The sequence below is a fragment of the Melanostigma gelatinosum genome (genome assembly GCF_949748355.1).
Source record: "Melanostigma gelatinosum genome assembly, chromosome: 6".
Classification (NCBI taxonomy): domain Eukaryota; kingdom Metazoa; phylum Chordata; class Actinopteri; order Perciformes; family Zoarcidae; genus Melanostigma; species Melanostigma gelatinosum.
This window is the reverse complement of record NC_136639.1, coordinates 3,566,044-3,580,533: the sequence shown is the minus strand read 5'-3', so window position 1 is coordinate 3,580,533 and position 14,490 is coordinate 3,566,044. Positions and strand designations below refer to the sequence as shown.

The window sequence follows — 14,490 nt, the reverse complement described above, 5'->3', positions numbered from 1 at the left end:
ACCGTCTTTTCAGCGTTCTTGACCCATCACCTTGAAAACACCTGATACTGTCTCACTTGTCTGAGGTGTCCTGATATTCGCCTCTTGAGAAGTCTAAAAAGAGGACGAGATTCACAACAGACAGCTAACCAGGTTCAGTGTTTAAGCAATCACAGCGTCTTTCTTGGGAGAAAAGTCATGAATAACTTAACATTTTATTGATCTCTCTGGGGAAATTTTTGTTTCTCTCAGCCCTTTGACAGGGAGGTCAGATTATAGGGTGAGCCGCTGAACAACAAGGATTCTGTGTCTTGCTCAAGGACACTTCAGTACTGCGGATGCCTGTCAACACAGGGCCTTGAACCCACTTGTCCCCCTATTCGTTGGTAGCCCGACTGAATTAAGCTTGTGTCATTTGTCAGTCTATGTTTTCAAGTCAGAAATCTCTTCCGATTTTAAATAAAAATGGACACGAGAGTGGATTTTCAAGTGTGGAAAAAAGTGATCTAAGCATCAGACGAAAACAAGGAGACGCGGGTCCGAGCTCAAAGGCAATCAGACATAAATAAATTGGACCAATCACATCAAAAGGTGCCGACAGGAGGGGCAAGAAGGGGAACGGCTAGTGTTTGATTAGCATCAACGCCTAAAGTGGCAAGTGTGAGTGTACTGATCACATTGTGACTACTCAGCTCACATCTGGTCACCACAAAGCACTTATTTTAGGGATACAGTTTATATAACTACGAGGTCAAAATGCAGGTAAGGGTTGCAGTTGTGCTACCTCAACACAACGTCCTCACAAGTACTAAAAAATACCTCAACACAATGTCCTCACAAGTACTAAAGAATACCTCAACACAACATCCTCACAAGTACTAAAAAATACATCAACACAACGTCCTCACAGTACTAAAGAATACCTCAACACAACGTCCTCACAAGTACTAAAAATACCTCAACACAACGTCCTCACAAGTACTAAAAAATACCTCAACACAACGTCCTCACAAGTATTAAAACATACCTCAACACAACGTCCTCACAAGTACTAAAAATACCTCAACACAACGTCCTCACAAGTACTAAAAAATACCTCAACACAACGTCCTCACAAGTACTAAAAAATACCTCAACACAACGTCCTCACAAGTACTAAAAAATACCTCAACACAACGTCCTCACAAGTACTCAAAATACCTCAACACAACATCCTCACAAGTACTAAAAAATACATCAACACAACGTCCTCACAGTACTAAAGAATACCTCAACACAACGTCCTCACAAGTACTAAAAAATACCTCAACACAACGTCCTCACAAGTACTAAAAAATACCTCAACACAACGTCCTCACAAGTATTAAAAAATACCTCAACACAACGTCCTCACAAGTATTAAAAAATACCTCAACACAACGTCCTCACAAGTACTAAAAAATACCTCAACACAACGTCCTCACAAGTACTAAAAAATACCTCAACACAACGTCCTCACAAGTACTAAAAAATACCTCAACACAACGTCCTCACAAGTATTAAAAAATACCTCAACACAACGTCCTCACAAGTATTAAAAAATACCTCAACACAACGTCCTCACAAGTACTAAAAAATACATCAACACAACATCCTCACAAGTACTAAAAATACCTCAACACAACGTCCTCACAAGTACTAAAAAATACATCAACACAACATCCTCACAAGTACTAAAAATACCTCAACACAACGTCCTCACAAGTACTAAAGAATACCTCAACACAACGTCCTCTCAAGTATTAAAAAATACCTCAACACAACGTCCTCACAAGTACTAAAAAATGCAAAAAAACAACCCAGCCGGAGTCGACCAGCTCCTCCCTCTACATTTCTGCTACATTTGAAAAATAGGATCTCTACTGTGGAACAATTGTATTACACATAAATATTGCCCATAAATATATAAACATACTGTAGACATGTCTGATGAGCCAGACACTTCCTACCTTCAGACACAGTGAACGATAAACTGACTTTATCCTGCATTTTCAGATGTCAGGTACGCATACTATATACCACATGATGAACGCCCACATATATCAACATTATTTCCCTTAAATACTTTTCCGTCACAAATTTTCACTACATTTGTTTCAATTTCAGTGTCTTTTTCAAGTTGCTTGTCACACAGATATTTTGAAAAGCTCCTTCCAGGGTTTTTTATCATGTGTGCATACAACCATAAATGAAAATCAAATGAAACCTCCAGGTTCTAGAAAGGAATAGCCTGAGGCAAGGTGACTAAGGCAGAGTAAAGTTTGCTGTATTAAACATTTTTTTAGATGATACATACACAGGGTTTTAGTAATTCATTTATAGAATCATTTATACAAAATGACACTGCATCACGGTCACTGTAAACCACCCCCAGGTGTTAGGTACTCTAATCTGAGGCTTTAACTCACAGTACCATAGTAACTTAAAAACTTTCTGTACCAGCAGAGTGATAGCTGGATCCAAAGAAACCCAGGATAAAAAGGCAGTTTACCAGATCAAAGGGGAAATCCTTAAGGAGCACAAAATTGGTGCAAATTGCTGTAGCATGACTGAAAACTCAACCAACCCGCAGGGGAAAAGAGGAAGAGGAAGAATCATTGCATGAGAGAGAGAGAGAGAAACCAAAATGTACATGTGCCTGTTTATCCAATCTGTAGGTATGTGTATGGAATTTCACTGATTTGATTGAATTTCCTTGTGCACCCAAGGATACATAAGTGTGTGTGTGTGTGTGTGTGTGTGTGTGTGTGAGAGAGAGAGAGAGAGAGACTGTGTAAGAAAGAGAAACAGACAAAGAGAGAGCAGTTGGAGTGTGCACAGAGAGTGGGTCTTCATACCTCAAGGAGCTGCACTCTCACTTTGTTGTATGCTTTCAACCAGCGCACTTTGGATGGAGAGCATGGTAGAGGGCCATCCTCGAAGAAACTGAAAAAGATCAAAAGGGAAAAGATGGCCGGCATGAATCAATATCAAAATTTAATCAGTCCCTGAATCTTAAAGTCGAAGGATAGGTTCACTATTTTACAAGTCTGTCTTAAAACGACCAACACTGTTTGCACTTGCTGTAATCATTAGAGATCCCTTCATAAAATGCTTCCACTTTTAACTGACGAGGGACTAAATCTGTGCTCCTTTTGTGGAACAAATGAATTCTAACGAGCATTCAACTGTTGTTTTGAGACCGAAATTAACCAACGAGTTATATACTCCCTCACTGACTTCCCACCAGCTCACACTTAAGTTTGTGTCATCATGCAAACCTACATGTCTACATTTTTTACATACCAGATTTTGGTCTGAGTCTTGATATCGAAGTTCTCCAACATTGGTTTGGGCAAGATGACCAAAGAGTCTTTCAAACTTTTGTTTGAACCAGGCTCTGGCAGTGGATTCAGCTCTTTCTCAACCCCTTCCTCCTCTTCTTCCTCATCCCAGGTCGACTTCTGGCTATTGAGAGCGGGACGCAGGGCGCTGGGGCGGCGGGTCTCTGGATCGCGCCGCTCCTCGGGCTCAGAGCTGAGCTGGGAGCTGGCCGGGCTGAGGTTGCCCGATGAATCAAAGCGACTACTGTCCGGTGGACTGCAGGAGGATGAAATTGTCTCTGAGAATATGATGGTGATTTGTGAAAGCAACATGTATTTAAAGGAGTTTTGCAGAATCGAAAGGTTTTATTCCGAAATTCAATATTTAGGAAATTACCGCTTGAAATGACTGTGTTTTTCCAAGACACAGATAATGAGGAAATTATTCTAGAAGAAAACACATTTTCTTTACTTTGATTTAAAAAAAGGAGTTTCAATTTTGAATGGCAGACACAGATTTCGAAATGAAACAATTCGATTAATTAGTTAAAGCAAGTACTAATGGGTAAAACTGAGGGTAAAAGCAGCTCATCATCATCATCAGATCCAGGGAAGAAGGTGACACAAAACAAAGGATTCACAGGGTTCAGTCGGGGAAGCTGAATGGCTGATTGCAGATTTCTCTGACAATCATGTCAAGAAAAGGGAGGTCCTCATCCCTCTTGAAGATGGGTGGTCATACTGCACGTTTAAGGCGGTAACGGCATGTTAATAATGAGACCAGCTATCATAACTTACAGTTAAGTTTCTGGTTAAAAGCAGAATAGAGAAAAAACTATTTAATGAACCTACATCTACTGCAGGATCTATTCATGTAGTGTATATACCATAAATGCACATTATTCACATATATTTCACCTTTTTATAAGATTGTCGTAAGTGGCTGGATGATTGAGACTGCTAGCAGTGAAAGTGGCTCTTTGCTTTAACTGGCATGATTTACTGTCTTGGGTGGAGGCCAAACTACTTCTCACTTTTCCTTTTATTCCAGTGTCCTGCCTGCCTTGTCGTTGTGAACTTCCATACCATCATAAATCTATCAGAGTTTTAATTCATATAAACAAATTGGCTGGCGGTTAGAGAATAACTCAGGGAACTGCAGGGGACAGAGAGAGGCTTTATACACCGCCTCACATGTCAAACGCTAATAAATAAAGACCATCGGTTTCTTCATTCATTGCACTTCCATCACTGTCAGGAAAGCCATTACGGAGGTGCTGTAAGTACAAAATAGCTCCAGTACATTGACACATAATGGGGAGTCTGTTTCAAGCAGATGTGATCACTTCCTTTCCTACTGTATGGCTTTGACGATGAAACTTACAATGTCAGATTTTCACTTAATGGTTTGTATTTATGGCTGCAAGGTAGATCTTGTATCTTCTTATAGAGGTCACTTAAGGAATGGGAAAGGGACAAAATGCACAGAGCTACTGATATCAAATGTGGTAAGATAAAACTCTGGGAAAGGAAAAGCAGGAAGGGTGCGGTACATTTGTCTACATTAGCATGATAAATGAATAATGTCATTTATCATTCAAATTATACTAGCCTTTTGGCTGCCTCCTCTGTCAACAGGTTCTTTGGTTGCTCTTTGCCCAGATCTGCATGCATGTCAGGTGTTTCAATTTCACTCTTATCTTCCTTTAACTGGGGTTTATCCAAACCCTCTGCTAAGGAAACTGAGAGAGAGGGAAGGCCAGAGAGTGGCGACTGTGCTAAGGTGTCACAGCTTCCTGTTTTTGAAGTTTCTGTTGGTCCTTCTGTATCACTGGCATCTGCACTCTCAGTTCCTCCAGAGCCGAGGGAAAGTTTCTCAGACTCTGGCTCACGAAATTCGTCTGTAGGTTTTGGACTTTCGGACTGAGGTTGGGTTGTGACCACCGGAGGGGTGGATTGAGGTTTCGGTGAATCAGAGTTCCCGAACATTGAGCCAAGTTTCATGCCAAACACAGATGGAGAAGATGACGGTTCCTCCTTTCCAGTTGGTTTTTCATCCTGGAAAATACCAGCTGAAAGGCTTTTAAAACCAGAAAATAGACCACCATCTGCTTGTTGTGGCTGTGGTGTCTTTGTACCAGTGGCTGGAGATGAAGTGGTGGCGAAAAGGGATCCAAAAGATGATGTACCTTCAGCAGCTACAGACATAAAGCCAAATTTAGGAGCAGTCAGACTGGGTATTTCAAACATGCCTTTGTTTTCAGGAGCTGGTGCTGCTGGTGCAGGTTTGTCAGACACTGCAGAACCTGGCCCCTTTAACTGCTCAGCATGCTCATCATCCCCTGCTGCTTTCTCAGGGAAAGCTGTTTTCATGGTGGACTCTGTCAGAGAACTTTCATCTGCTTCTGTTTTGTCTGTTCGTTCTGCCTCCTCCAACAATCCTTTTTCAGGGACCTCAGAGTCCTCAGGATTTTTAACATGTCCTCCAGATAAAGGTGTGTTCTCTGTATCTGTCTTGTCAGTGTTCTCAGTGACTGTTACTGTTGCACAAGTATCCTCTTGTCCAGACTCTGTGCCAGACTGTTGCTGTTCCTCCGATTTTGAAGTTTCAGGACCTTTAAATATACCAAATAGGTCACTAGTAAGGGATTCTGTAGCAACGCTACTTGGAAGACCAAAAAATGAGCTTTTCCGTTGTTGCTGTTGTTGTTGTTGTTGTGGCTGACGAGGAGCAGGTGATGATCCAAAAAGTGAACCAGGTGAACTTGAAAAAAATCCACCAACATTTGGAGCTTTACTTGGTGCATTTGGGGTAGAAAACATGGACATAAAGCCAGAAAATGGAGCTGGTTCAGGGGGCTTCTGTGGTCCAGCCATTCTTGGTCCGGCCATCCTTGGTGCTCCCATTCTTTGTCCTGGTGGACCAGGTGGCCTGGCCATGCCTGGCCTGGGCTGTTGCTGTGGTGGAGGAATAGCAGGTGCCAATGAAGGACCTTTTAAAGGCCCTGCAGCTTGAGATGTGATTTCTGGTGAGTTGGTACCAACAGTTTTCTCATCATCAGATGTTGGGACCACTGCAACAGAATCATTACTTTCAACAGGTTTCTCTAATCCATGTGCTGGTTCTTTAGTAGCCACTGCAAGATCTGATTTAGCCTCAATTTCTTCCTTTGCAGTCTCATCAAATGTGGATTTCAAGTCCTCTTCAATTGATTTTTCTGATTCTGAAACTGTAGTCTCTGTTGTAACTGCACCTATTACAGATTCTGCAGTTGGTTTTTCTATAACTGCTATCACTGAATCGGCTAAAGTTTCCTCTTCAGTACATTTTTCCACATCTGCAATAGCTGCTTGTTCATCAACAACAACTTTCAAAGGTTCCTTAGTACATTTTTCCACATCTGCAATAGCTGCTTGTTCATCAACAACAACTTTCAAAGGTTCCTTAGTACATTTTTCCATATCTGCAATAGCTGCTTGTTCATCAACAACAACTTTCAAAGGTTCCTTAGTACATTTTTCCACATCTGTGACTGCTGTTTGTTCTTCATCATCTACTTTCAAAGGCTCCTCACTTGATTTTTCCACATCTGTAACTGCTGTTTGTTCTTCAGCAGCAACTTTCACTGGCTCGCTCATTTGTTTTTCTACCTCTGGAATTGTTATCTCTCCTTCAACGACAGCTTTCCAATGTTCTACGCCAACCACATCTGAGCTTGTGTTTATGTCAGTATAATCTATAACATTTTTAATTTGCATATCATCAGGTTTTTCTAATGGGGTTTTGTTGGAAGATATGTCCTTTTCATCACCTGTGCTTTTGCATTCAAAAGTATCTGTCGCTGATATAGCAACTTCTTTTTCAGAATTCGCTGTATCTTTAATTTTATTATATTCATTTTGGATGTCTGACTGTTCCTCAATTGCTAGTTTTACAGCTTGTAGTGTCTCTTTCTCTAGTATATCTCCAGTCAAATTTGGTGTGTCTGTGTTAGAAGCTTCAACCACAACTGATGCATTTTCATCAGGAGAAATGTGATGTTGCATTGTGGCTGATTTGTCCACCTCCAGATGTGGATCTGTCAAGGAAACTTCAGTGGTATCTTTATTGATGTCCACATTCAAATCTTGACCATCTTGGTATGCCTCCTCTTTTTGGAGTGCCACCTTATCTATTGATGTAGAAAGAGGCTCAGAAGTTACATTTTCCATGGCCTCAATAATGTGATTCGTAGCTTCCTTTGAAAGATATTTTGTGTCAAAGGGTTTCACTTGTTGTGAGTTAATCTCCCCCTTCCCCAATGTTTCTGGCTCTGTCTTGGTTTCTTCCATGAAAGATATTCCAAATAGACCAAACCCAGTTTTAGATTTGTTGCCATCAGAACTCCCACCAAGTGAAAACACAGAGGGAACTTTGAAACCACCCTCTGATTCAGGTGGTTTCGAAGCAACTGGATGTGCTTCTGATGCTTTCTGGTTTTGTCCACCAAACATAGAGAATAGTCCTTTTCCTGAGGGCTCTGAACCTCTGGGTCCTGGTGGTGCAAGTGTTGGTCCTGGTGGGGGTATTTTTAGTCCTGTTTGGGACTGGGCACCCAGACCTCCAAACTTGGAAAACAAACCTGCACCAGGAATTTCTTTATTTGTAGTAGAACCTGGGAGGATGCCACCAACTATAGAGGATCCTGTGGAAGGTCTTCTTGGTGTGGTACTTTGCACAGGATGACCTCTGGGACTGGGTGGTTGCTGAGGTGCAGACGCACCAAACATGGAAAATAGGCCTTTGCCTGGTGGTTCTTTGGGTGGAGGACCTCTAGGTCGCACACTCCCACCAATTGGACCTCTTGGGCCAGGAGGTGGTTGACTACTGGATCCATCAAACATAGAGAATAAGCCTTTTCCCTGGGTCTCTTGTGGGGTTGACAGTGGTGGTTCTTTTGATCCAGGTGAAGATGGGGGATTTGACCCACCCAACATTGAGAGTAACCCTGTGCCAGGACTGTCTTTGGTAGATGACCCAGGAAGAATGCCACCAAGGATTGATAATCCAGTTTGGGAAGACGTCTGCTGTGGGGTTACAGTGGAGCCACTAAACATAGAAAATAAGCCTTTTCCTTGCTCATTAGGTTGTTCTGCCTCAGGCTGATCAACCCTGACAGCCGAACTATCCTCCTTGGAAGTTGTGATTTCTTCTGTGCAAGGTTTGAAAGGACTGGGTGCAGGGGTAGATAAGGTAACATCCCTTTCAGTTTTAGTCAGGGTACTTGACATCTCTGGTGAATAGGTTTTGACGTGCTCTGATTCATTGAATGCCTCTGTGCTACAGGTTTCTGTCACGCTGCCATCCTCATTTATAACAGACGGTGCAACAATATCAGCAGGTAACGATTCCTTACTGTCTGGTAATGTTGCTGCAACTACAGTGACATCTTCAGAAGCACTGACTTCAGGCAGTTCAGGCTGTCTGTATTCATTATGCTCTTGTTCTATTGTCTCGTCTTCTGGTGGACTTGCTGCTGAGACAAAAATATGTGGTCGTCTAATATAAGGTTGTAGCTCACCTGGTTCAATTTCCATTTCAACAGGCGGTGCTTTTGAGTTATCTATGCCAATGTAGATTGACATTGGATGGCTGATTTTCTCCTGCGATGTGTTAGCTACAGTAGACACGTCACCAAATCCAGTATTGACATTGACAGATTCTGTGTATATAGTTTGTCTCGTGTCTTTTGATGATATTGCTGGTATTTTAACAACAGAGGTGTCGAGGGAAATATCACAGTGCATGGGAATTTCAGTCAATACATATGTTGTTTTCTCATCAGGAGTAAATGTAACATGGCTGACAGCAGGAGTCTGTGTTGAAGTAACTTGCATGTTGTCGTCCACAGGTATTGACACAATCTGAGTGTGGTGAGGCATAATATCAACTGATTTTGCACTGACAGAGGATTGTGAACCTAAACCACTATATAATGAAACCAAACTCTTAACAGAGGTGGGTCCTGCTGGTGTTGAAGATACCTCTGGTCCTTGCAATTCAGCTCCAATGCCCTGGTTCAGAGAACTACTCTTTACGTGTTTTACAGGCATTGGGCCATGTTTTGTGGTGGGTTGGGATATAAGTGCACTAACCTCTGACACATGTTGCATTGGGGTGACAGTACTTGTTGGAACAGTTGGTGCCTGATATTGCTGAACAATGAGAGGGAATTGGCTTGGATCAGATTGTTTTGAGAGTTGAAGAGATTCTTTTGCATAATAATCTGTTGTTGCACTGCTCTGTACTGGCTGGAAGGCAAAAGACTGCTGAGAAGGAGCTGTTCTGTGTCTATCTTGTGCTTGCTGAATAATTGAAGTAGGAACAGTTTGGTATCTACCAGGCAGTTTCTGGGTGGAACAAGAAGGTAATGTCTGTCCATTACTAGCCATTGTTTCACTGTTTGATGGGCCTTCCTTGATGGTCTCATCGCTTTCCACAGTTGGCTGCTTGATAAGAATTTTTGGTATAAAAGTCATGTCATGCTGAACAGTTGTATCTTGTCTGTGCAACTTTGGAGCCTTTGCCTGGGATCTAGCAATGGGTGAAATCCAATCAATTTCCACACCAGATTGCTGGTATTGCTGTTGTGGGACTGCATGTTTTGTTTGCAGCTGAGGTATGTTTAGAGGCAATTGATCGGGCTTGTTAGATTCAACCTGATGATATGCACTTTTTAGTGAGAACATAGCAGATGAATAGTCCTGTATAGCCTGGGGAGCAAGATTCTGATGATTCTGTATCTTCCTTTGAATTGGCTCCAAAGAGGAAAGTGAAGTATCCATTGGATCAGAGTTCAATCCTATTTCTGACTGCCTTCTGCATTGTCTACCATGTTGGGTGTTGGCCTGTTTTTCAGTGGAATATGCAATAGAAGTCAGTGGAGGTATGTATTGCTGCTGATCGTAAATATTATTCTGAGAGAGAGAAGACATATAAGGAAAGGAAAGATCCTTTGCATCTTCAGGACCTATAATTGTGGTTTTGTTTATTGGATCCAAAGTTAGGTCAACAACACCCTGTATTGTTTTTTTCTCCACTTGCCTTCCAATCTGCCTTCTATCAAACATTTTGTTCTGTGCTTTGTTATTAGTGAAATTCATGGGCTGTCCATCCTCTGGTTCAGGGAGATTACTTGTTGGCTGCAATGTAATGTTAGTTGTATTCATGCAATCTTTTGCAGAGAAATCCATTGGTTTATTTAGTTGGTATGTGTCCTTGTAGGTGGTATTTGAACCAGAAAAGACCTCATTACTGTGATTGGTAGATATCTGCCTCTGCAGTGTCTCCGTTGTGTTGACTCCACTCAATACATGTATTCCTTGTTGATGTGTAGATTGTTCCACGATGAGTGGTACACCAACAGAATAATTTGTTGCTGCAATTGCCGTGTTTTTGACAAATGGCACAGTTCCAGTTGACAAGGTATCTGTATCGGATTGTTTCTGCTGTGGTTTTGGAGACATATCTAGGAAGCTTTTGATGGAGTTGGCTGATGCTGATGCTCTTTGATCTATTTCTCGAGATCCATTGTGCACAAATCCTTGTTGCATCTGTTCTTGCGATCCTACCCGTGTTTGTCGCCTTTTAGGTTGCTCCTGGCAGGAGTATGTTTCCACAATTAGTGGGACACCAACAGAATCCCTTTGAGAATGTGCAAAGCCTGAAGGCCTCGTCCTTACCAGTGATACTGGATCTGAATAGTTCAGCACTGTGTCTGATACACATGCCTTTGTTGACATATCTAGTGTGCCTTTAACATAGTTTGCTGGAGCTGTAGAGAGTGGATAAGGTTTGATAGTGATATGTGACAGGTCATTGGCTTCACTTACACAGCTGGGAAGGGGTTGATGCAGGACAGGGCCAATGTTTCTGTCTAGGGTTTGCTGTTTTTGTGCATGGATCAAGGTTTGAGGTTGCCTCTGATATGTTGATTCCAGCGGTGTTGGTTCAACTACCAGGGGAATACCAACAGAATCCTTTCTGGCAACCTCTCTTGCACTTGGCTTATTAACAAGTGAAATTGCTTCACTTTGAGTCGACTCAGATTCTGGCATTGATGTTCTGAGTGTAACTTGGGATGGTTTGGGTGACATATCCAGTGCTGCAACTATTACAGGTGTTGTTGAAGTGGATATCTGATGTGTTTGAACAATTGCTGACAACTGTACAGTTGAGAGATTTGACTTTGCAAGGACATCAGGTGTGCTCTGGGGATAAGATTGCATAATGGACTGTGACACACCATTGGTCTCACTTACACTGGGGCACTGCACTGTCATACAGCTGAGAAGTGGTTGATGCAGAACAGGGACAATGTTTCTATCCAGAGTTTGCTGCTTTTGCACGGGGATCCAGGTTTGAGGTTGCTTCTGGCATGTTGATTCCTGTGGTGTTGGTTCAACTACAAGGGAGATACCAACTGAATCCTTTCTGGCAATTGCTCTTGCGCTTGGCTTATTAACAAGTGAAATTGCCTCATTTTGAGTAGACTCATACTGTGATATTGTTGTACTCAGTGTGGCTTGGGATGGCTTGGGTGACATATCCAGCGCTGCAGCTGTTATAGGTTTTGTTGAAGTGGATGCCTGATATGTTGAAACAGTTTCTGATGACTGTAGAGTTGAGTGATTTGACTGCACAAAGAAACCAGGTTTGCTCTGGCAATATTGTTGTTGATATATAATGGAATCTGAGTGCCATTGAGTCTTATTCTCTAACTCCTGGTGTGCATTTGCAGGGGAGCTGATCTTAATGTCACCAAGAAGGTCTTGAGAAGGGATATCGACAACTAGTGGTACACCAACAGAGTCTTTTCGTGCAAGTTCACGGGCACTTGGCTTGCCTCTTGTTAAAGGTATAGCTTCAGTAAGAGTATCGTCTGTTCTTACTTCAAGAACCACCTCCTTCAATTTGGCAGAAGACTTAGAAGTCATGTCTAGTGTGGCCTTAACTGTATTTGCTGGTGCTGTAGCTTGCTGGGGTGGTTTACACATTTCAAGGGATTCAGAAGACTGACCTAAAAGAGACTGCTGTCTTGGTAACGATGCCCTCGTACTACCAGATGGAATCTCCTTTTTTGTAAACAAGCATTTTACCTGATCACTTGTAACAGTATGAGATTGATATTCTCCAACAGGTAATGAATGAATAACTTCTGTTGTTAGTCCCTGAGGGTCTGTTGATTCCCTTCTATATGACAAGTCAAGGGATTCATGATGACTAAAACTTGTTTTTGCCTCCTCAGAAGTTAATGGTATTGTCTTTGTCAATGACAGTGCCTCATAGACAGAATCCTTTGATGGCACAACAGCTTGTGGAGTCTGCTGGGTTGTTGTCTTGGCAGACATATCTAATGTAGCTTTAACTGAGTTTGCAGGTGCAGTGTTCCCCTGATATTGCTGGGCATTTCCAATAGACTCAGAGGAACGAGGTGTACAACTTGCTCTCTTACTATCAACAGGAATCTGCTGTCTACAACCGGTTGGAACTATTGGTGGGCTTTGCTGCGTCTTTCGATGTATATTGAATGACGAATTAATTTGCTGTCCCTGAGGGTCCACTTGTTGTCTCATAACAGGGCTTACCAATGGTGCAGTAAATACAGGTTGCAGACCTCCATCAATGCCGGACTCTTTACTAGAAATATTAGTCACTGAAGAACTTCTTGGTAATTTCTGAGAAGATGTAAGAGACGGTTTGGATGGAATGTTTACCGCACCTTTGCCAGAGTCTTGAACAACTATTTGGTTTGTGTCAGTTGTAGAGGTACTGTGGGAGGCTAGTGGTCTATGCATATACATTGTAGAAGAGATATGACCAACTCTAACATCTGGACTGGACAATCTTCTCTCTGATTTGCTTTGTTGGTCAACTGGCCTGTAGTTGGTCTGAGAAACTGTTCTCTGAATTGACACTCTGGGACTTTGCTGTAAAGTGCCCAATGTGGGATATTCTAAATCAGGCCATTCATCTTCTTCTTCCTCAATCTGTTTAGTAAGATCTACAGCAATGGACATGTCAGTCAAGTCCACACTTGTGTTAGTATCCATCTGCTTTTTCTCTTTGAATCTTTTCAACTTGTACTTTGTAAAGTCAACAATGTTGTCTTTTTGTGTGGATTTAAGGTTGGCATCTGTTGTTTTGTTTTGCTTGGTATTTTTGATTTTATTAATCATTGCAGAAAAATCTAGGACTTTATTGCATATTTGAGGTTCAATAGGAGTGCCAAAGTTATGATTTCTTTTGTAAAGGTGGGCTTCATTACTTGAGCTGTCATTTAGTATATGTAACTTAGGAGTACATTTCTGAGATGAATCTTGTATCTGTTTTGGAGACAGGGGGGATGGTTGGTCCATTGATAAGGAACTGCTAATGTCACATGTCCCTGTGGTCTTATTTGCTTGTGATAATTCTATGGGTTTGTCTGTCTGAGATAGCTGCCTTGCAAGCTGGGGTCTCTGTGGGGAAATAGAAGGCCCAGTCACAGTTCTAGTAGATGTTGAGGGTAAACTCCTAACAGGAGTTGCCTGTTCTGAAAGGGTTGAATAAGCTTTAGTGACAGTTGGTGGTGTGGGCAGTTTCCTTTCCAACTGTACAAATCCTGGTATTTTTGAAGCTGATGGGCTTTTCTGATTTCTGGAAATGTTTGAAGGCTCTGAAACCTTGCTAGATGAAGTAGCAGGTGTTGAAGATGTCAGTTTATTAGCTTTACTTGCATCAGTATTAGGAGACAGTTTAGTGACAGTTGGTGGTGTAGGCAGTTTCCTTTCCAACTGTACAAATCCTGGTATTTTTGAAGTTGATGTGCTTTTCTGATTTCTGGAAATGTTTGAAGGCTCTGAAACCTTGCTAGATGAAGTAGCAGGTGTTGAGGATGTCAGTGTATTAGCTTTACTTGCATCAGTATTAGGAGACATTCCAGTCATTCCTCCAATTGCTGAAAATATGGAGTTTGACTTTTGTTCTGGGTGGTCTGCAGGTGTGTCCCTTATATTTGAAATCCTGATTTCAGGAATTGGGTAACATCTATTTGCAGAGATTGGTGTTGAATAGCACCTTGGAGAAGGTGAAGGTGAGAATGCAAGCTCATTTGTTGACCCCTGATTCTTCCAGTATGGCCCTCCATGT

The 14,490-nt window shown here is 41.9% G+C and overlaps 1 protein-coding gene across 1 annotated transcript in view; it reads right to left on the bottom strand.

The window, feature by feature from the left end:
- The window catches only part of LOC306779100 (protein unc-13 homolog B-like), a gene marked incomplete at its 5' end in the record, with an annotated part of 135,265 nt that overhangs the window by 77,240 nt on the left and 43,535 nt on the right, over positions 1-14,490 (bottom strand). Inside the window, 2 exons of the mRNA XM_079270866.1 lie at positions 2,856-2,943; positions 3,304-3,597. Coding sequence (XP_079126992.1) covers positions 2,856-2,943; positions 3,304-3,597 — 382 coding nt within the window. The remainder of the gene's footprint in view (positions 1-2,855; positions 2,944-3,303; positions 3,598-14,490) is intronic.